Source organism: Sciurus carolinensis, chromosome 14 (assembly GCF_902686445.1).
Source record: "Sciurus carolinensis chromosome 14, mSciCar1.2, whole genome shotgun sequence".
Lineage (NCBI taxonomy): Eukaryota > Metazoa > Chordata > Mammalia > Rodentia > Sciuridae > Sciurus > Sciurus carolinensis.
Window position 1 is genome coordinate 1,988,626 of NC_062226.1, and position 20,954 is coordinate 2,009,579.

Below are 20,954 nucleotides of genomic sequence, written 5' to 3' on the forward strand. Positions count from 1 at the left end.
ACTGAGGCAGGGCAAGACTCATTCAGTCATGCCCAGTTATCAGGTGGCAGGACCCAGGGTCAACCCAGGTTCAAAAACTCCCTGGACCAGAGGGAGAGAGGTGGTTCGCAACCGGTGGCTTTCAGCCCCAAGGCCCGGACCTTGCCTGCTGCCCCCAGTACAGCAATCCCCCTCCCTGACTCATCCCCCAGCTTTGGCCTTGACCACGATGGTGCACCAGGCAGCGACTGCGAGTCCAGTGGCCACGTGATGGCATCCGACAGTGCAGTGCCAGCACACGGGGGCCTGGAGTGGTCAGCCTGCAGCCGCCGGCAGCTGCGGCACCTGCTCAGGTACGGCCTCCTTATCACCCCACACCACCAAGTTGGGGCTCCGCCCTCCACCAATCAGGGTTGGGCTGCCACGCCCATCAGGCTCACCCCATCAGCACACTGTGAGCACCCTTACTGCCTGTCCTGGGACCTGCTCCGTCCTTCCTGCCCCCACATCCATCCCCCCTGCACCCACCCCCCTTTCACTCCCAAGCAGGCCCCACTCCCTCATTTACTCCCACTTCCCTACTTGTCCTACTTCTCCATCCCACCCAATTCCTGCACCCACCCCTTGTGCACACCTTCCTCTGCCCCCATCTCCTCCCACCCTCCCATCCCTCCAGCCTCCCCCACAGCCTGCAGCTCCCCTCGGTCCCTGTGCTGGTCAGTCTGTCACATTGCCCCTCCTCCTTCCTCCCTGGCACCCCCATCTACTTTGCACCCACCTCCACCCGTTGCTTGCCAGGCCACACCCCAGCCAAAGCCCCATTCCCACCTTCTCCATCCCAGCCCCAGCTAGTGTCCACCCTGGCACTAAGCCAGGGCCTAAGCAGAGCCTGTTGCAGCAGCTTGGGACGGGTGCCCTGCATGTGGGACCCACCACAGTCACCGTCTGGATCCAAGGGCCACTTACCGGACGCACAGCCAGGCCTCTACTATGGCGTGGACGAGCAGTGCCGGGTGGCCTTCGGCCCAGGGGCTTTTGCCTGTACCTTCACCAGGGAGGGCCTGGTGAGTCCACCTGTCCAGGGCCCAGCCCCACCCAGCTCACCTCTGCCAGGTGCACTGTGTCCTTGCATGGTGGCACCACAGAGGGGCAGTTCCCTGGTCCCTTTGGTTTAATGCTGTCAGATGCCTCTTGAAATCCTTAAAATTTTGTGAACAAAAGTCCCCACCCTTGTGTTTGGCTGGGCCCCCACAATTATGTAGCTGGTCCTATCATGGCCCCAGATGACCACCAAGGGCTTTCAACCTGCTGCTGAGCACAGAGGTCTTCCTGGAGGGAGTGGCCTCCTAACAGAATCCATGCCAGATGTCCCGGGCATGGGGTAGAGAGACAAAGGGGACAAACACCCCCAAAGATGGACATCCTCCCAGGGCTGCCTAGGACATTCAGGGACCCCAGGCCCTTTTGCCCTGGTGGGTCCCTTTCTTCATAAAATTGTTAAAACTTATGTTCTAGTATTTTTATAAAATATATAAACTTTTGTTATTTTAAGTACAAGTGTATTAATACAACTTTTAGACCATTTATTTCTAATCTAATTTTAAAATAAATTAAAACTTGTTTGTGGGCCCCAAGAGGCATGGTTGGCCCTGGCCAGGTTCCCTTGTCCTCCCAGACCACCCACAAGTAGCCATGGAGTAATGCTGGTTGTGTCAGTGTACCTTGTGATCTGGGAGGGATGATGACCAGGCCATCCCTGAGCTGGCTGCCTTGACTCCCACTTAGGACATGTGCCAGGCTCTCTCCTGCCACACAGACCCTCTGGACCAAGGCAGCTGCAGCCGCCTCCTTGTTCCCCTGCTCGATGGGACAGAATGTGGCGTGGAGAAGGTCAGAGCAAGGAGTGAAAGGCCAAGCTGTACGCGAGCGTGCGTGTGTGAGTGTGTTCTCACAGGGCGCCTCCTGGGGCAGGAGGTAGGAGCTTAGTGCCTCATGAGTGCTGGGACTGTCGCCTGGCTGTGGCCCAGCCCAGCCTGCCGGGGGCCTGAAAGGTGGGTGGGTTTCCAGATTTGTGGGGTCAATACCTGGTGGGAGGTTGCTCTGTGTCTGCTGAGGGGTGGGGTCTGTTGAATCTAGAGCCTTGCCCTGGCCGCATTTGTCCAAATGTGGCGCTTACTGGACCCCTGCTCCCAGGCACCATGCCACAGCCCACCTCTTTGCAGTTCTGGACAGGGAAGCCCGGTGTCTTCAGTGTCAGAGGAGATCTGCCCAGGGACAGTGCAGCCTGAGTTTCCTGCCCTGATGCCCATTTTTTGTCACACTATCTCCCCCAGGGCTCCCTAGCCTTCTCACTGGATGGACAGACCCATCCTCTCCTCGGGCTCCTGGCCTGCATTTAGTCCCAAGCAGAGTGAGGTGTGGGTGGGGTGCCTGTGGGACTGGGGTCCCCATGTGAGGGGTGGGAGATGGAGCTGCCCTGTCTTTCAGTGGTGTTCCAAGGGTCACTGCCGCTCACTGGCAGAGCTGACCCCCGTGGCAGTGGTGCACGGGCAGTGGTCCAGCTGGGGTCCCCGCAGCCCTTGCTCCCGCTCCTGTGGAGGAGGTGTGGTCACCAGGAGGCGGCAGTGCAATAACCCCAGGTACTGTGGGAAGGGGCTGGCTCTCTTTCCTGCATCGTGTTCCCTGCTTGGGGCAGTGGTCACCTCTCACCCTCCGTGTCTCCTGGGCACTTTCAGACCTGCCTTTGGAGGGCATGCATGTGTCGGTGCTGACCTCCAGGCCGAGATATGCAACACCCAGGTAGGCCTGCCTGCTGGGACCAGGGGGCAGGGTGGGGCACAGGCCTGGGTGTGTGCTGCCGTGACTGACCTCGGGTCCACACCGCACTCTGGAGAGGAACACTGGGAGCACAGTGTGAGACACAGGACAGGCCTACAGTGTCCAGCAGGGACCCAGAACTTTGCCCTCCTGCTCCAGGGTGTTTGCCCTCCGGAGCAGGAGAGCTGCCCAGGGAACATGGCCTTCCGCCTCAATCACAGGACTCTTCTGTGTCTGCATGGGGGCAAATCGCACTGCACAGTCAGCGGTGCTAAGGCGCACAATACGGCATCTGGCACCCTCGGTGTGAGGGGCCACCACCTCTGTCAAGTTCCAAGCATTTCCATCACTCTAGAGCTCACTCTGCTCCAGTGAGCAGTCTCTCTCCTCCTCTCTGCCTCCCTGGCAACCTCAGATCTACTTTCTGCCTCTGTGGATCTAGCTGTTCTTGACATCCCGTGCGAGTGCCTCTGTATGTGACGGGGTCTTTTGTGCCTGCCTTTCTCCTCTTAGTGTGTTTTCAGGGCTCGCCTACCTCATATATTGTGTCAGTACTTCTTTCCCTTCTGAGGCTGGGTAGCGTTGCCTAGATAGAACCTTTTGTTCATCTGCTGTCTGTTGATGGACACTGGGGTTCGTTCTCCCTTTTGGTTGCTGTGGATCGTGCTGCTATGAGTGAGCTTGCACACATGCTTATTGGAGTCTCTACTGTCCATTCTTTTGACTCTACTTACCTGTCCTGGTCAATATGTGCTACTATAACAAAATAGCACAGACTCCATGCTCCTGGAGGCTAGGAAGTCCAAGATCAAGGCCCAGCTATTTGGTGTCTGGTGAGGACTGCCCTCTGCTTACTTGATGGCACTTAGTTGCTGCGGCCTCCAGGGCGAGTCACTGGGCCTTCACATGGCAGAAGTAAAGGAAGGGGAAGAGGGTCCAAAGGGTTCACTGGGCCCTTGCACAAGGGTGCCACTTTATTCTCGAAGGTCAAGCCATTATGATCCCATCACCTCTTTAATACTGGTGCTTTGGCAATTCAGTTTCAAGATGAATTTTGGAAGCGACACCATCACCAAACTATAGCAATACTGTTGTTTAACCTTCCATTACTGTACAAAAATACTTGAGATAAATCATAAGGAGGTAGGATTTATTGTGGCTCAGAGGTTGCAATCCATATTTGCTTGACCCTCTGGCTCTAAACCAGTGGCAAGGCAGAACACCACGGGGAACATGTGGCAGAGCAGAGCTGCTGGCCTCCTGGCTTCAGGAAGTAATGATAGAGAGAGGAAGGGACCAAGGTCCCACATCTTCTAGGCCATGCCCCAATGACCTGAGGACCCCCCTCACCAGGCCCCAGCTCCTAAAGGCTCCACCACCTCTCCTAGCACCATCTGGGGACCAAGGTCTAGGGGACACTCAACATCCAGACTGTAGCAAATACCTTAGAGTGAATCACTGGGTCCTGTGTGTCTGGGTGTGACCTTCTAGGAGTGCCACAGCACCCTGTCCCTTTGGCACCCCCCCAGCAATGTCTCAGTGAGGGCTCCAGATGCCCCACATTCCCTCCAGCACCTACTCTGTTCTGTTGGTCCATTGGCTTTTTATCCTCACCATCCTGGTGGTGGGAATGGTAGCATGATTCTTTTCACATTGGTTGAAAGCTGCCTGCCGCTTTGGATGGCTGGCGTTGGGTTTGGCCCTGGCTGCCTGACAGCTCTGCATGTGATGGCAGCTCCCTCCGGCCTGCTCAGGCAGACGCCCCAGGCCTCCCCAGGTCTGGGGAGGAGGGTCTTTGCAGAGCTCAGGCAGCAGCCCTGCTGGCCAGGCAGCACCTCAGTGCCTCTGCCCAGAGGGTCCATAACAGTTCTTTTCTCTCTAGTGCCTGCTGGGCACTGGGACTCGGTGGTGAGGCCTCTGCTCCTGACTACTTGTTTTTCTGGTACCTGCTCCTGATGCATGTGGATGTGGTAGGGAATGAACACCACCAGCCCTCTTTTCTCAGGCTCAGGCTTTGAGAGCGGTCCCAAGAGCAGTGCTGTCCCCTGTTCTTTTCTCATTGCTTCCGTGTCTCTTACAGTTTCTCTGGAATTTTCTCATCAGCAGAGAGGACGTGCTCTTGTCGCCCCACTCTTCAGAGAAGGAGTTGAAACACAACTGGGCTGGGCTTCCCCACGTTTCCCCCATGAAGGTGCCTGCTGCCTCCTGTGACCAGTGCCTGTCCTCTCCTTCCTCTGACCAGGCCTGCGAGAAGACTCAGCTGCAGTTCATGTCCGAGCAATGTGCCCAGACTGACAGCCGGCCTCTGCACCTCTCCCCAGGCAGTCCCTCCTTCTACCACTGGGGTGCTGCAGCTCAGTACAGTCAAGGTGGGCTGTGAAGCGCAGAGTGCTGGGCCTGCAGACCCTGGGCCAGGTAGTAGGGTGGACCACCATCACTCTGCTGTTTGGAGCAGGACCTATGCTGAGCCTATGGTGTCCTGCAGACCTGGTACCCCACCCTGGCCTGGGCTTCCCTCCCCAGCTGGTGAACAGTGAGGTTTCATCTGAGTCTCAGTTTTCCTGTCTGTGAAATGGAGACATAGCAGTGTCTTCCTCTGTGGAAGGATTGAGGGAAATCATGTAGGAGAAATGCCAAGTGTGCCCCTGGGTTCATAATTCAGGAGCAGCAGTTACCAGAGAATGATCTTGTTGCCCTAGGAGACAGGACAGGGATGGGACAGACACCCTTGGCCCAGATGCAAAGGATGTAGCTAGACAGGGCTGGTGTGGGAGCCAGCAGCACCCGTCCCTGCCAGGCTTCCCAGCCCAGCTCACTGCCCTCCCTCGCTCCTCCTTCATCAGGCTCCTTGTCCCTCTGTCCTCCCAGGGGATGCTCTATGCAGACACATGTGCCAGGCCATTGGCAAGAGCTTCATCATGAGGCGTGGAGAGAGTTTCCTGGATGGGACCCGGTGTGTGCCGAGTGGACCTCGGGAGGACGGGGCCCTGGGCCTGTGTGTGTCTGGCAGCTGTCGGGTGAGTGTGTGTGGGCAGCTCAGGTGCCCTGTGTCCCCTGTGGCCTGAGGCCTGCCTGTGCCTGGGGAGGACTCCATGGGCAGCCTGAGGGTGCTAGCAGCGGTGGAGCTGCCCTACAGTCTGCAGGGGAGGGCGTGGGGCACCAGGAACTTGGGGTCAGTCTGGGCACAGGGCCTCGGGCCGTTTGCTTGAGCCCTCTAAGCTCGCTTCCTGTGTCGATTGAGGGTTGTATGGACCCCCATGCTGGAGCCGCAGGGCTGAGTCCAGGAGAGTAGAATCTCCCACCACACTGACCTTCTGCTGGTCCCTTTGTGCAGACATTTGGCTGTGATGGCAGGATGGACTCCCAGCTGGCGTGGGACGTGTGCCACGTGTGTGGAGGAGACAACAGCACGTGCAGCCCCCAGAAAGGCTCCTTCACGGCTGGTAGAGCCCAAGGTAGGGTCGCCCTGGGGAGGGCTCCTCAGCCCCAGACCTTCCCAGGTCCCAGGCCTGCCTTCCCCCATTTTGCCACCCTCCCTTGGTGACGATGTGGCCACCAGGGTTGTGGCATCTCAGTAACAGTCACTCACTGGCTGTGATGTGGAGAAATAGATCATTGTGTAGCCTGTAGCAGGCCAGCCTCTTCCACCACTTTGGAAGTCCCATCAGGAGTGTGAGGGGACAGACGGGGTGTCAAGCTGAGCTGGGTGATCTTCAACTTTGATCTGTTTATTAAAGAAGTCAAAAATAATTTGCTAACATCAGCGTTGGGTGGCCAGTGGAGGGCTTGGGCCCTGCCCCACTGCTGTGCCCCCTGGGCTGGAGGACCTAGGAGCCTGCCATCCTTCCTAGCCAGGGGGCCCTCCAGCATGGTGTTGATGGCCCCCAGGACACGAGGAGGCCTCGCTGCCTCTGGAAGCAGCCTGGGGCACTGTTAGATTTCTCAGTCTGGCCCTGGTGGCTCCTGCAGTAACATAGGTGACGTGAGGCCACATGGACCCCAGCTCTGCTTCTCCCTAGAGTACGTCACGTTCCTGACCGTCACACCCAACATGACCCATGTGCACGTAGTCAACCGCAGGCCGCTCTTCACACACCTGGGTGAGTCGAGCAGAGGAGGCCCACTGTGCTTGGCTAGATGTCTCTGTTCCAGGGCCTCCCTGGCAAAGGCCAGGCTCTGGGCAAGGCCAACTCGTGAACTCTTCAGTGCCAAAATGGGCTTTGTTTCCTGAGCATGCCTCCTCCTGACCTTTGAGCCCTTGCCACTAGGTGCTTGTCCTGGAGTCCTTGAGTGCCAAACCACGTGTGTTCTGTACACAAGTGCACCTGGTGGGCAGAGGCCATGGCCCTAGCCAGGTTCTGGAACCAGGCATGGTCACTGCTGTGGGGAAGCCTTCAGCAGCTTGCAAGTGCCCGTGGCAGAGAGGCACACAGACTGAGACACCACGGGGACAGCTCCTTAGGCAAGGGCAGCAACTCTGGGGAGAGAGAGAGAGGGCCATGGGGATTGTGCCCTGTTAGCAGAAGGCCCCACCTGCCCCCTTGCCCTGCTGTCACCTCCACCCTGTCCCTAGCCCAGAGCTGCCACTGTTCAGGCATCTGCCTGGAGAGCAGCTCTACTTGCATGGGGCAGCGCCTGTTCCTCAATGCCAGTGGCCTCATTTTCACAGCGGTGAGGATCGGCGAGCACTACATCGTGGCTGGGAAGGGCAGCATCTCCCCCAGCACCACCTACCCCTCCCTCCTGGAGGACAGCCGTGTGGAGTACAGAGTGGCCCTCACCGAGGACCGGCTGCCCTACCTGGAGGAAATCCGCATCTGGGGACCCACCCAGGAAGACATGGAGATTCAGGTCCCCAGGAGGGCTGAGGGAAGCCAGTGGGGTTTCTTTCAGTGGCTCCAGCCGGGTTCATTTGTCCACCTGCTTGCTCACTCACTGAGTGGCCACTTGGGGGCCTACTGGTAGTAGGCCCTGTGCTTGGCCAAATGTAAGCACAAAACAGCTCCAGGCTTAACATCTCACGAACACAATACGGTGCCTGTGCCTGGCGCCCAGGAGAGGGACCCCTGGAGCTCTGGTAGTGGGTGAGAGGGGGCCCGGACAGGTTAGGGCTCTGCAGGGGAGTGAAGGGCTGGCGTCCCACTCCTGGGGTGTGCAGCAGGGAGTGCCCCTGGTGTGGAGGGAGCTCACGGCCATTGGATCCTGCTGCTGTTTGGGGGTTGACTGAAATCAGTGCAGTGCAACGTGCCCTGGAGGGCATTTGAAGAGGGGCCCAGTTGCAGCAACTCTTGCTGGAGAGTCATCAGGGCTCCCACAGGGCCCAGGCCAGAGCAGGTCCTCATGAACTGTTTGTCCCTTTCCTGCCTCCCCACGTGGCTCAGCTTGCCCACCTTCCCCTGCCTTGGAGCACTGACCCCAGCACTGGCCGCCAGGCAGCTCCGCCCACATCCTCTGCAGCATGGGCCCCTCTCCAGGTGCAGCGGGTCAGGACGTACTGGGTGGGGCTGCTGTGATAGGCAGCCAGACACGGCAGGTGCAGCATGTCACCTCCTCTGGGCCCTGGCCTCCTGCCTGGCCCCTTTCTTGGGCCCAGCCCCTTCCTAAAGTACAAACAGGCCCAGGAACCAACCTCCTAAAGCCTTTCCCAACTCTTTTTAAGGGTCAAGCTAGGCCACTGGGCAGCCATAAGGCCCTGGGACTGGGTCCTTCCAGCTGGCCATGGGCCTTGGCTCCCGCTCTGGAGGCACATGCTGGACTGGTCTCCTGTGATCCTTGTCTGGGTCCCCTGCTAAAGTGCCCCTTGCTCTGCTGCTGCTCCTGAACTCCACCGCAGTCTGCCCCACATCAACCTGGGGGACCCTGCTCCATGTTCCCGCAGTTCCCTGTCCAAATCCTCCCGATCCTTGATAAATAACTCCCACCCCCAGAGCTAACTGGAGCTCCCATCTGCTGCACTGTCCTGCCTGGGGCTCAGGGACTGAAGTGTGGAGAGACTTTCCAGGTCAGTTGGCCATGATGGTGACCCTAGGAGCCCATTGGACAGTCCCTGAGCTCCCCTCTGCTAACACAGGTGTACAGGCGGCACAGTGAGGAGCACGGCCACCTTGCCCACCCCGACATCACCTTCACCTACTTCCAGCCTAGGCGACCCGCAGCCTGGGCGTGGGCCGCTGTGCGCGGGCCCTGCTCGGTGAGCTGTGGGGCAGGTGAGGCCCAGACTGGGGCTGGCCTCTGCCCTGCTGTCCCTGTGTGGAGGTGGTCGAACCCTTGCTCTGCTCTCCTAGGACTGCGCTTGGTGTCCTACAGCTGCCTGGACCAGGCTAGGGAGGAGTGGGTGGAAATGGCCCAGTGCCAAGAGAGCCCCCAGCCACCCTCGTGGACAGAGTCCTGCAACCTTGCACCATGCCCCCCATAGTAAGTGCTGCACTGGGCCATCACCCTGGCTGCTGGGGCCCAGGTGGCCTGGGCTGGGCAGCTTCTGTGCATGTTCTTGTGTAGTACTAATGTCAGTCCTGTGGGGCAGACTGTCAGTGACCCCATTGTGCAGATGGGGACACTGAAACTTGGGACAGGTAGGGTGGTGGCGTCAGCCTTGCCTGAGGCTGCTGTGAGCTCAGGTGCTCATTGCAAGACAAAGGAAACCTGAGAGAAGGGTGGGCGGTGCAGGGAGGGCAGGTGGAAGCCATGCTCCTCACTGTTCCCGGCAGGAGAGTTGGGCAGCAGTGTACTGTTAGGAATGAGGCCACCCTTGCTGCCTGCCTACACCATTGTACACCTGTCCTCTGGCTTGGGAATGCAAGGCAGCTCTGCAGGGCTGGTCCTCTTGGAAGGGCAGTTTAGGACTTCTGGAGTTGGAGGGCCTGGCCAGGAACAGGGGAAGCATGTTGGCCAGAGCATGCCCTGTGGAGCTGCTGCCTCATCCCCTGCCCCCTGAGCCAGCCTGGATACCTCCTTCTGTTCCTCAGCTGGGTGGCTAGCGACTTCAGCCCGTGCAGTGCTTCCTGTGGGGGAGGCCTCCGGGAGCGACTGGTGCGCTGCGTTGAGGCTCAGGGAGGCCTCCTGAGGATGTTGTCCCCTGCCCGGTGCAGAGCCGTGGCCCCACAGCCGGCGGTGGAGGTGGAAACCTGCAACTCCCAGCCCTGCCCAGCCAGGCAAGCACGGAAGGGGGTGGGTCCTTGGTAGCTCATCCCTATGTGGAGCCCACCCTCCCACGTCCCCTCTTCCCAAGACTTCTGGCTGGTCCCCATCCTGGAGACACCTGGTGCCTAAGCATGCCCCCTCAGAGTTCCCCACAGTTCTGGTGCCCTGGCCGCTGACTTCCCTGGCTGAACTTCCAGCCCCTGCTGTAGTGTGAGGATTAGGCCCTGCTCATGGAGGGGCTGAGGGTGGTGGAACCCTCGCTGTCATCTTCCCCACGCAGCCCCCACACTGCCTGTTATCCCTCAACGTCCAGGTTGACCGTGGCTCCTTACTCTGCCTTGCCAGTGGCTGGCTGGGCGGCTGGGGCGAGTCCCCTCCCTCTCTGGGCCCCAGTCCTGTCTGTCCAGGGCCGGCCTGCCTGTGGTTCTGGCTCTTCCCCTCATGCACGTCAGACTGCAGCCAGCCACTGCTCTTACACAGCCAACTCTGATCCAACCTCAGCATCCTTCTCACACAGCACTGAGCAGCTACGGCCAGGCGTGCAGCTGAAACCCACTCGCCTGACCCCCACCCCCCCGAACCTGGTGCTGGAATCCCATTTGGCACCTGTTCTTGGCCCCTGCAGTGGTGCATGGAGCATGTCATTGTCAGGTTGGGGATCTGCCCTGGCCCCTGGAGGGCAGGAGGGGTGGCTCTGCCTTCCCCCACATGGTGCCAGGTGGGGTGCCTGGCCACCAGGCAGGAGGTCTTGTGAGGGAGAACCTGAAAGTGCCTTGAAGGTCTCTTGGTTCAGAGCCTCACGGAATGACTCCTGAGCTTTGCTTCTTTGTGGGGCAAAGATTCTGGGCTCCGAATGTTGTGGGAGTCAGATTTGCTGCTTGCCTGCCCCCAAGTTGGGCCATGCCAGCAGTGAGGTGGCAGAGCAGGGCCTGATGAGGGCCCCGGGTGGTCCTCAGGTGGGAGGTGTCGGACCCTGGCCCCTGCACAGCGGCCTGTGGAACACACGTGGCCTCACGGAATGTAACACGTATGCTGGGATCGGGTGGCCTGGAAGCCCCAGGGATTGCAGGGCCCTGCTGCACGGACGGGAAGTTGCCTACTCTCGAGCCATGTTTCCAGAGGGCCTGTCCTCCAGGCTGGAGTCAGGTGGGTGACCAGGGCAGGAGGGTGGCTGAAGCTCCTGGTTCTTACCTGGCTAGGAGAAAGAGTAACGGGTACTGGTCACCAGCACCTGGCAGGGTGAGGGCTACCATGGCCAGAGGATGGACCGGGAGGGCCCCTGGGAAGGGGCAAGCCAGGCTCTGATGGTAGAGACCTGTTGTGGGCATCCAAGGAGGGCTGAGCTTGGCTGCTGCTCCCACCTGGCATCCAGAGGTTCTGGGCTGAGTGGCCTTGCTCTCAGGAACCAACCAAACTGGGCCCTTGCAGCTGGGGGTTGCAGGCCCGCTCTTAGCCCACCCCAGTGAACACTCCCACCATGAGACACAAAGACCAAAGTGGGGTACGCAGGGCACCATGAGGGGCTGAGAGGCAGCAGGGGGGGCAGCAGGAGCTTGCTGCTTCCTGCTCTCCTTGCTCTCTCCTCAAGAGGTCAGGATGGGCCGGGTGCTGGGCACCCAGGGTGGAGGTGGGAATGCCAGACGCACCTGCTTGGTACTCTTGTCGTACAGCTGGACACCACATCTCCTGGGAAGGAGGCCCCATTGCCACTGGGCAGTGTCAGGCTGGAGGCTCAGGCTGCACACGTGTGGACTTCTCTAGCAGGGCCATGCTCCGTCTCCTGTGGGCGAGGTGAGGCCCCAGGACATGCCCGAGCTCTCTTCCTTCCTTGTGTTGTGATGCCAAGGAGCAAATTGAGGTGGCTTAGAGAGGACCTGACCCGCATGGAGCAGGACACAGCCGGGAGAGCAGAGTGGAGTGCCTGGTGCCTGCTCCACCCATGTTCACTGAGTGGCTGAAAACAGGGAGGATGATAGCTCCCAACAGGGTTGGCACAGAGAGCCTGCCTGTCACAGTCCTGCAGAGCTGCAAGAGGCAGGCCCAAAGTGGCCAAAGCAGAGACGCAAAGTTACTCCTAAAAAATAGTGGTGCTTTGTTTTTCCGATTTTTTTTTGTGTGTGTGTGAAACGTACCCTGTCATAAAACTCAGCATGGTGACCACTCTTTGGTGTCCAGTTCAGGACATTAAGTGCGTCCACATTGCCCTACCACTGGGGCCTCTCCAGGGCTCTCCATCTCTCCCACCTGCCCTGCCCAACACCAGTTCTCCACCTCCAGGCCCTGCTGCCTGCAGTCTCCCTCTGGTCCCTATGGTTTGCTCCTCTGGGATCCCAGATCTGTGTGTCTCACAGGTTCATCCTTTTATAACTGGTTTCTTTGACTTGGCGTAACATCCCCAGTGTCCCTCCATGTGGTAGCAGTTGTCACACTTTTCTTCTTAAGGCTAAACACTGTTCTGTAGCAGGACTAGAGGACAATGTTCATGCGGTCCCCGTGGACGGCCATGTGACTTACCTCTGCCTGGCCGCAGTGAGGGCTGCTGTGCTGTGCGTGGGGTGCTGAGACTTGCTCTCAGCTATTTGCATTGTGCCCCTACAGTGGAAGTGCTGGGTCACAGGGTCACGTCCTAGGCTTTTTTTTTTTTTTTTTTTTTTTTTTTTTTTTTTTTTTGAGGAAGCACTGTACTGTTCTCCATGGTGGAAGTCTGCATTCCCACTGACCATTCACAAGGGGTCCAGTTTCTCCACATGCTCATCAACCTTATTTCCTGGTATTAAAAGAATTTTATTTCTTCCCTAAAGGGTGTGGGAAGGAAGCCAGTGGAGTGGTGCACTCCTATAATCCTGATGACTCAGGAGGCTAAGGCAGGAGGATCGAGGCCAGCCTTGGCAACTTAGCAAGACCCTGTCTCAAAATAAAAAGTAAAAAGGGTAGAGATGTGATGCAGTGGTTAAGTGCCCTCGGTTCAATGCCTGGTACCAATAAGTAAATAGAGGGTGTGAGTTTATAAGCAGTGTTCCCATACACCACTCCTAACCACAGTCCAGTACCAGTGTGCTAAGCACTAAGGCCAGCCAGCAGTTGCTTTTGAGGATCCCAAGGAAGTGATCACCTTAATAGCTGACTGACAATGAGCACCATGGGAGACGCGCTGCCCGGTGCTGACCACGTCTTTGGGTGAACAGTAGCCACTTGTACTTACTGGGCACCAGGCACTTGGCAGCTCCCCTTTCACGTCTTTATAAATGTCTCTGCAAGGTAGATGCATTATATGAAAAACGTGAGGCTTAGAGAGGTTAAGTCATTTGTCCAAGTTACACAGCTGGTAAGGGGCAGAGCCAGGACCCAAAACCTGTGGGCCTTATCTGCTAGAGCTTCCTTATGACCCAGGTCCTTGCTGAGCCTGCCTCTCAGGTGAGGGGGACCCTGCTTCCTGCTGCAGGTCTGATGGAGCTGCGTTTCCTGTGCATGGACTCTGCCCTGGGGACACCTGTCCAGGAAGAGCTCTGTGGAGTGGCGGGCAAGCCTGGGAGCCGGCAGGAGGTCTGCCAGGCTGGCTCGTGCCCTGCTCGGTGAGTGGGGGAGGGAAGCTGCAGGGAAGGAGTCGACTTGGAGGTGGTCTCCTGTGGAGTGCTGGCTTTCCTCCTGCAGGTGGGAGACCCGAGCCTTGGCACCATGCCCAGTGACCTGTGGAGGGGGTCGAGTGCCCCTGGCTGTGCGCTGCGTAAGGTTGGAGCACGGCCGCCCTGTCCCTCTGCCCCACTCCAAGTGCTGGCCAGTGCCCCAGCCTGGCCCCTTTGAGGACTGCAGCCCAGAAGCCTGTCCAGCCAGGTGAGCCCTTTCCCCAGAGACTGGCAGCTGTTGGTGTCCTCCCAGGCTGGGGCGTCTGAGGCCCTTCTGTGTGTTGCCTGGGTCTGGATGCAGGCAGGAGCACATGTGGACAGTCCTTCTAGCTAGCACATGCTCTTTACTGAGTACCTGCTCTGCTTGCTGCTGCTCTGGAGCCAGGGACATGGTAGTGAACAAGGCAGATGAGTGTCCCTGCCCTTCTGGAGCTGACACTGGGGACAATGGATGATGGACAGTGGGACCTGCAGTCTGATGGGCAGTGTTGGGTGTGACAGGGCAACACGGTGGGCTGGTGGGCAGGCTCAGGGTGGGCTGGTGCTGGGCCTTGTGTTAGAGTGGATACCTTTACCTGTGAGGACCCCCCATGTCCTCATGGACACATCTGTTGTTCATCCTCAGCTTCCTCTTGTGAAGACAGTTGGTTTGAATGCTCTGTCCTTGGTACTGAGCTTCTTGGTGGGGACCTCAGGGGACGCCCAGGGAGAGAACCTCCCCAGGTCCCTCCCAGCCTCCTCTTTCTACCCAGTCTGGAGGGATGAGGGGGACTTCTTGGGTTCCTGGCCATGGGGAGCTTTGGCCCCCTGATTCAGTGTCACAGGTGGTGGCACCAGCTGGTGGCTTGCAGTGTGAGCTGTGTGTCGGGGGAGGGGGTTGTGCAGAGGGTCCTGTATTGTGCCCGGGTTGACGGGAGGATGATGACAACGAGATCCTGCCCAGCATCCCGTGCCAGGGGCTACCTCACCCAGAGTCGTGAGCCCTGTCCATCCAGGTGAGAGGACGGGACAGGCTGGGACATGTCTGTTGGCAGACCCCAGACAGGCACCCTGGGGATTACAGGCCAGTGCAGTGGCACATAGACAGTCCTGAGGAAACAGGGCTGCGAGGCCAGCTATGCTGAAGGTGGAGGTGAGATTCAAGTGCAGGGAGGCAGGCAATCATCCTATGTCAGCTGTGGGAAGGTCCCAGGGGTGGTGTTTGTAGGAACCTGAGGGTGTGACACCATCCACAGATGGGGAGGCCCAGCAGGGACCACAGAGCCACTGAGTGGCATGTTTTCCCAAACGGCACTTCCCCTTATCCTAAATTCTTGTGTGCTGGAGTCTGTGTCTGGGCTTTCTACCAGGTTTGGTTTGATTTTTCCTAGCCCTTCCCTAACCCATATCCCATTGTTATGTTTATAGCTTTAAAATCCCTTTAGAAGCAGGGTACAGTGGCGCACGCCTATAATCTCAGTGACTCAGGAGGCTGAGGCAGGAGAATTGCAAGTTCAAGGCCAGCCTCCGCAACTTAACAAGACCCTGTCACAAAATAAAAAAGAGCGAGGGTGTAACTCAGTGGTCGAGTGCTTGCCTAGCTTCAATCCCCTACCTGCCAAAACAAAAACAAAAACTCCGTCTACCAAGCCCCAGAGTTCTGGTGCCTCGCTTCCTTCCCCAGCCTGAAGTTCCCGTCTACCAAGCCCCACAGTTCTGGTGCCTCGCTTCCTTCCCAGCTGAAGTCCCATTTTATTGTTCCAGGTGGCGTCTAGGAGTGGGTGGGGTTTCCATGGGAGTTGTGTGTACATGCAAGCTCGGGCTGCCCGTGGGGTGTTGCTGCAGCCAGTCGGGCCTCCTCACTGTCTGCTTCTGCACCTAGCTCCCTGCTGCCCCAGCTCTTATCTGGATCCCTGGGGGCCTGGGGACCCAGACTCTGCCAACAGCAGGGCATTCTCCCAGGCACTGTCCAGGTGGCTCACCCAGCCACCCCTGCTGCTGCGAGGACTTGTCAGCGTCCCCACCACTGAGCTTTTGTGCCTCTGCTCATGGTTCTGCTCATGGGCTCCCTCCCTCCTAGGGCTGGGGCTTCTCAATAGGTCACAGCTGGGGAGGGGGATCTTCCACTGGCCCTGTGGGCAGAGTGGGGGTGAAGTTACTCATCCTGCCACGCACAGGACAGTCTCCAGGACAAAGGGTCATGCAGCTCCAGTGCCAGTGGTGCTGAGGTGGAGACTGTCCACCCCAGTCTGGCTTGTGTCTTCACTGCCACGTCTCATCCCACAGAAGCAGGTGTCTGAAGGCAGAGTGACAGGTTGTAAGGCCAGTGGGCAGGGTGGTTAGGACCCCACGTTCCCACACAGGCCGCCTGGGTTCTCGTCCCAGTTCTAAAAAACGCGGCTGTTCTTATTTGTTGAATGATTCCAAATTAACATGGGCAGGGTTGAGTGTGGGCCCTCCGACACCCATCTCTCCTTGCAGGAGGTGGCACATGGAGATCTGTCTTCTGTTATTCTGGCATCACTTCTTGTGCCTGACACTTGGGCAGTCGGCAGTTCTGTGGGTTTGGGGGGTTATGTGATAAAGGGCACAAGAGGGTTCTTTCTGCAGAGCCTTTCAGAACCTTTCTGTTCTAGGGAGTCCTGTGACTAGGCTGGAGACTTAGCAGCTGCATCCCCCCCACCAGCCCTGGAACCTGTCCAGGAGACTGCCCAAGGACACAGGTGGAGCAGAGCCTGCATGGGCAGCACCATCTTTGCAGGGGCCAGCTCTCTCTGGGTTTTCTCTTCCTGCAGGTGGAAGGTGATGTCCCTTGGTCCATGCTCAACCAGTTGTGGCCTTGGCACTGCCACCCGTACAGTGGCCTGCATGCAGCTTGACCGAGGCCAGGACACTGAGGTGGATGAGGCATCCTGTGCGGCTCTGGTGCGGCCACAGACCAGCATCCCCTGCCTCCTCACTGACTGCACCTACCAGTGGCATGTTGGCACCTGGACAGAGGTCAGTGGGAAGTGAAACTTCCCACTGGGACTGGGGAGGCATCAGCTGTGCATCCTCACACATGAGGAGCCTTGTGGGCACTGATTCACTATGGTCCTTGAAATGAGGGGAGATCTCCTGGGGAAGGGGTCCTAGAGATAGAAGGCACAGCAGGCCTGATCTGGGGGCAGCTGGGCCCTAGGAGGCCAAGGATGGAGACACTGGGCCAAGGGCAGACAGCTCAGTCTCACAGATAGCCAGTACCACCTTGTGCCAAGCCCCAGAAACAAAGGCAAAGAGAACTCAGAATCTGGTTCCGTGGGGGCCCAGGGCTAGAACAGATGAGACGATCCGCAGCCCTTTGGGGCTGCTCCACGGCCACTTCCCATCTTGGCCGGAAGGACCCTGGGCATCTGGGCTGGGCAGAGGTGGGGGCTGCAGGGTCTGATGGAATTTGGAGGAGGTCGCCCCAGGAGTGCCTAGTCCCTGCTCTCGACTTTGAGGGGCAGAGGCCATGAGAGGGATGGGTGGAGACCAGGCTTGAATGCTAGTTCTTGCCACATACACCCGCCACTCCAGCGCCTTTGCTGGGCCTTGGTCTCCTAACGTAGCGTGCGGACACTTGCCACTCCCAGGTTGTGTGCGGACCATATCAGATCACATCTGGCGGTGGCACTGCTGTCCTCATGGCCAGCTGTGACTCCTGCCCCCTCTCCTGGCAGTGCTCCGTCTCCTGTGGGGATGGCATCCAGCGCCGGCGTGGCACCTGCCATGGACCCCAGGCCCAGGCGCCTGTGCCAGCCAGCCTCTGCCGGCACTTACCCAAGCCATCAACTGTACGCAGCTGCCAGGCTGGGCCCTGTGTGGGGCAGGGGACCCTCCACCCAGCACCCCACAAAGAAGCCACTGACCCCGACCAGACCACAGCTGGTGGTGCTTCTCTGGAGTGGCCCCAGCTCCAGCCTCTGTGGCCCAAGGAAAGCCTGGTGGAGTCCAGTTAGGTTCCTTCCTGCTTTCTCTGTGGGAGGCTGGCTGCAGGGGTGGGTAAAGCCATCTCCATCCGGGAAAGCTGGGACAAGCACAGTCCTCTGGGCCACATGCCACTGGGCCCAGGACAGATTCTCTTCCTGGTTGGCAAAGGGAAACCTCACTTTTACAACTCCCTGTCTCATAACTTGCTGGGTGCAGTCCGGAGCCCAGGTCCCTATGACACAAAGCCAGTTCCCTGCATTGCCTCCCTCTCAGAATAGCTGGAAGCAACTCAGGCCTTAGAGCCCCTTAGAGCCTCTGACCCATGCAGCCCTTTCCCTGACCTGAGGAGACTCCTTGCTGGGCCACCCTGTCCTGGCTCCTTGCACAGTAGGGAGAGCCAGGCCCTGTGCTGCTGGGGCCCCCGGTGGCTGTGCACCATGCTTCTCCCTCTACAGGTGCCTGTGGCAGGCAGCACCTGGAGCCCACAGGAACCATTGACATGCGAGACCCAGGTCAGGTGGACTGTGTGGTGGCCATCGGGCGGCCCCTGGGTGAAGTGGTAACACTCCAAGTCCTCGAGAGCACCCTCAACTGCAGTGCAGGTACCTCTGGGCCATGTGGACAGTTGCTGCCAGTTACGGGCCTGCCAGGGGCAGGCATGATTCAAGCGCTCTTGTGCTGGTGGGGTGCTCCATCTGCATGTCTGCTTTTCATTCTCGGGGTTCATCTCATGAGTTGGAGGAGGAGGAGCCTGAGGCTAGGAGAGATGGAGTAACATGTCCACTTAGAGTCACACAGTCAGTAAGAGCCGGGGCTTGAACTCAGCTCCGCCCACCAGGAACCACAGCTGCCAACCTGGAGTAGGGGTGCTGGGCCCTCACTGCCTGCCACTTTCCAGGGGAGATGTTGCTGCTCTGGGGCCAGTTCACATGGAGGAAGCTGTGTGGGAAGCTCTCTGGCATGACTTTCACCTCCAGGACCAACACTCTGGTGGTGAGGCTGCACCTTGTGTGGCCAGGAGGTGGAGTGCTGCTGCGGTACGGGAGCCAGCCTGCCCATGGGACCTACAGAGGTACAGCAAGGTGCCGTCTCCTCATAAGGCGACTGGGCCCAGGGGCAAGACACAGGGGGAGCCCACCAGGAAGGAACCCAGGGCAGCCAGTGTCGGTCTGCATGAACAGGCCCTTCCTCTCTGGGCCATGCAGCCAGATGGGAGACACGGGACTTGGTCCACATCCTTGCCCAATTCCTCAGGCTGTTGCCCCATGCCTTTCACTGGACACTCAACTTCTTCAAGGTCCTGTGAGCCACTTGCCCCTGGTCCTCTTCCCATGCACCTGTCTTCTTGTGCATAAATGCACATCACCACACACCTCTCAGACAGGATGGCATCTCAGGAACCCCTGCCTTGCCTGTGGCCCCAGTGGGACCCTCTGCTAATGCCCTTGGTTGCCTCAGAGGCTTGCTGTCTTCCAGCAGCCCAAGGTTGCTGAAGCTGGTTCCCAGCTGGCTCCAGAGATTGCTGGTCCCCCTACCACATGTGAAAGTGTTGTGAAGAGCTTCAGGTCCCTCCCTGCCCTCAGCAGTGAGCTTGCTGGTGTCACGGTCACTGCTCACTTCTTGGCCTTCCCTACACCAGCACCTGAGTCTCAGGGAGGCTCGGGAGGGGCAGCAGGTGGGGCATGAGTGGCTGCCATATCAGGCCCTCTTGTGCCAGTTTCAATGGTGAGCACTTGTTTAGCGTGACTGCATCAAGCCCTCCTGACGAGTGCCCCATGCAGGGTGAGCCGCTGTCTGCACTGGAGAGGAGGGGTGGGAGCTGGGGATGGAAAGCACTCACCTTGCCTGATCGTAGCCACAGTGCTGCCCCTCCCTTCACTGCTTCCCAGCTGCAAGCTGCCTGACATCAGCAGTCTGTCTGGTTCCTGAGTCCCTGAAAGTCACACCCAGTCTACCCACCTGCTCTCCCCTGCAGAATGCGACAGGCAGCTCTTTGGAGCCCAGGGAGAAATCGTGAGCCCCCCACTGAGTTCAGAGGGGATGGGTGTAGGAGGCTGCCGGGTCTTCATCAGTGTGGCTCCACAGGCCCGCATTGCCATCCATGCTCTAGTCACCCGCATGGGCCCTGGAACCAAGGGAACCAGTGCCAGCTATGTCTTGGTGAGACCACTTGGATGGAAACAGAAGTGGGTGAACATTTGCTATGATTCTGGACAGCAATCCTTTGGGTTGAGGATGGGGTTGCTGAGCTTAGGGGACCTCTTCCATTTACTTCAGATCTAAAACCTCAATCATTAGTGAAAGAATGGTAAAAAGAATCTCCTCCATTTATTTACCAACAAGTGCTGATTGCACTACCTACAAGAAGGAAGTAGAAAGGACCTCTTCTGGTGTAGACTGCTAGTCAACCCTGGATGGGTTAGGGTGGAGGCTTTTGGCATTTGGGGGAGAACTGTTCTCTGGAAGGCATCAGCTCCACTAGAGGAGGCAGCCTTGCTTCTGAATCAGACAGGCCTGGCCCCTATCCCAGCTTTGGTGCCCTGGCTGTGTGTCCTTGGGAAGTGGCATAACTTCTCTCAGCCTCATTCTCCTGGATAGAACAGGAGCATTCCTCTGACGGGGCTCTTGTGAGGACTGAACGTGCTCCTGTTTGTGTGGTACCTTGCATATGCAGGCCTTTATGCATACTGGCTTATCCCTCCTGACTGGTCCTTCTGCTTGCCCCCTTTCCTCCAGATTCGGGACACCCACAACCTGAGGACCACAACATTCCACGGGCAGCAGGAACTCTACTGGGAGTCAGAGGGCAGCGAGGCTGAGGTGGAGTTTAGCCAGGGTTTCCTGGAGGCACATGCCAGCCTGCAGGGCCAGTACTGGACCCTTCGTTCCAGAATGCCAGAAGAGGACCAAGAGCTGGAGCACAGCCAGGCCCTGCCCTAGATTTCTCTCCAAGCATTGGAAGGGAGGAGAAGGAACCTGACACCTATTGAACACTGTTAGATGTCTCCCTGTAGGGTTTAATTCTGGTCTCAGAGTGCCTTCCCTAGGACTTCCGTCAATCTTGGGGATTCTCCTTTAGGGTCTTCGCCAATGTACGCAAGGTTTAGGTGTGGGAGGTGGAGACTCTCTGGGAAGGCAGCTCCCAGCCCCTCAGATTCCAATAAAGGAAATGGAAGGTCTGACCTGCATTTTCTTTTTTTGGTACTGGGGAATCGAACTCAGGACCTTGTGCTTGTGAGGCAAGCACTCTACCAGCTGAGCTATCTCCCCAGCCCTGCATTTTCTTCATGTCTAAACCTGGTTTGAAAATCCCACTGTATGGCAAGGTGGGAATTCCCTGGCCGCTGTCGACTTATCTGGCCAGAGCAAAGCATTCGTCACCTGTAGTTGTTTTCCTCCTACCCAGGGAACACGAGAGGCCAGGGAGCATGGAGTCTGGACTGTGCCCTGAGGCTGGTTCACCCG

General features: G+C 58.3%; 1 protein-coding gene across 25 annotated transcripts in view; it reads left to right on the top strand.

Annotated features, from left to right (window-relative positions):
- Positions 1 to 20,685, top strand: part of Adamts13 (ADAM metallopeptidase with thrombospondin type 1 motif 13) — a 29,369-nt gene extending 8,684 nt beyond the window's left edge. For 2 of the 25 annotated variants that reach the window (XM_047524378.1, XM_047524371.1), the window contains 24 exons: positions 192 to 332; positions 878 to 1,043; positions 1,765 to 1,869; positions 2,467 to 2,618; positions 2,715 to 2,778; positions 5,039 to 5,165; positions 5,665 to 5,813; positions 6,131 to 6,251; positions 6,800 to 6,896; positions 7,466 to 7,647; positions 8,724 to 8,797; positions 8,867 to 9,002; positions 9,081 to 9,210; positions 9,762 to 9,947; positions 10,893 to 11,082; positions 11,607 to 11,727; positions 13,379 to 13,508; positions 13,588 to 13,767; positions 16,334 to 16,538; positions 17,240 to 17,513; positions 17,945 to 18,091; positions 18,388 to 18,561; positions 19,465 to 19,649; positions 20,226 to 20,685. In XM_047524378.1, coding sequence (XP_047380334.1) covers positions 192 to 332; positions 878 to 1,043; positions 1,765 to 1,869; positions 2,467 to 2,618; positions 2,715 to 2,778; positions 5,039 to 5,165; positions 5,665 to 5,813; positions 6,131 to 6,251; positions 6,800 to 6,896; positions 7,466 to 7,647; positions 8,724 to 8,797; positions 8,867 to 9,002; positions 9,081 to 9,210; positions 9,762 to 9,947; positions 10,893 to 11,082; positions 11,607 to 11,727; positions 13,379 to 13,508; positions 13,588 to 13,767; positions 16,334 to 16,538; positions 17,240 to 17,513; positions 17,945 to 18,091; positions 18,388 to 18,561; positions 19,465 to 19,649; positions 20,226 to 20,429 — 3,640 coding nt within the window. In that variant the 3' untranslated portion in view covers positions 20,430 to 20,685. Of the gene's footprint in view, positions 1 to 191; positions 333 to 877; positions 1,044 to 1,764; positions 1,870 to 2,466; positions 2,619 to 2,714; positions 2,779 to 5,038; positions 5,166 to 5,664; positions 5,814 to 6,130; positions 6,252 to 6,799; positions 6,897 to 7,465; positions 7,648 to 8,723; positions 8,798 to 8,866; positions 9,003 to 9,080; positions 9,211 to 9,761; positions 9,948 to 10,892; positions 11,083 to 11,606; positions 11,728 to 13,378; positions 13,509 to 13,587; positions 13,768 to 14,966; positions 16,306 to 16,333; positions 16,539 to 17,239; positions 17,514 to 17,944; positions 18,092 to 18,327; positions 18,572 to 19,464; positions 19,650 to 20,225 lie in introns of those variants that run through there. The other 23 variants (XM_047524377.1, XM_047524376.1, XM_047524393.1 and 20 more) reach the window with 21 other exon arrangements.
- Positions 20,686 to 20,954: the final 269 nt, after the last annotated feature.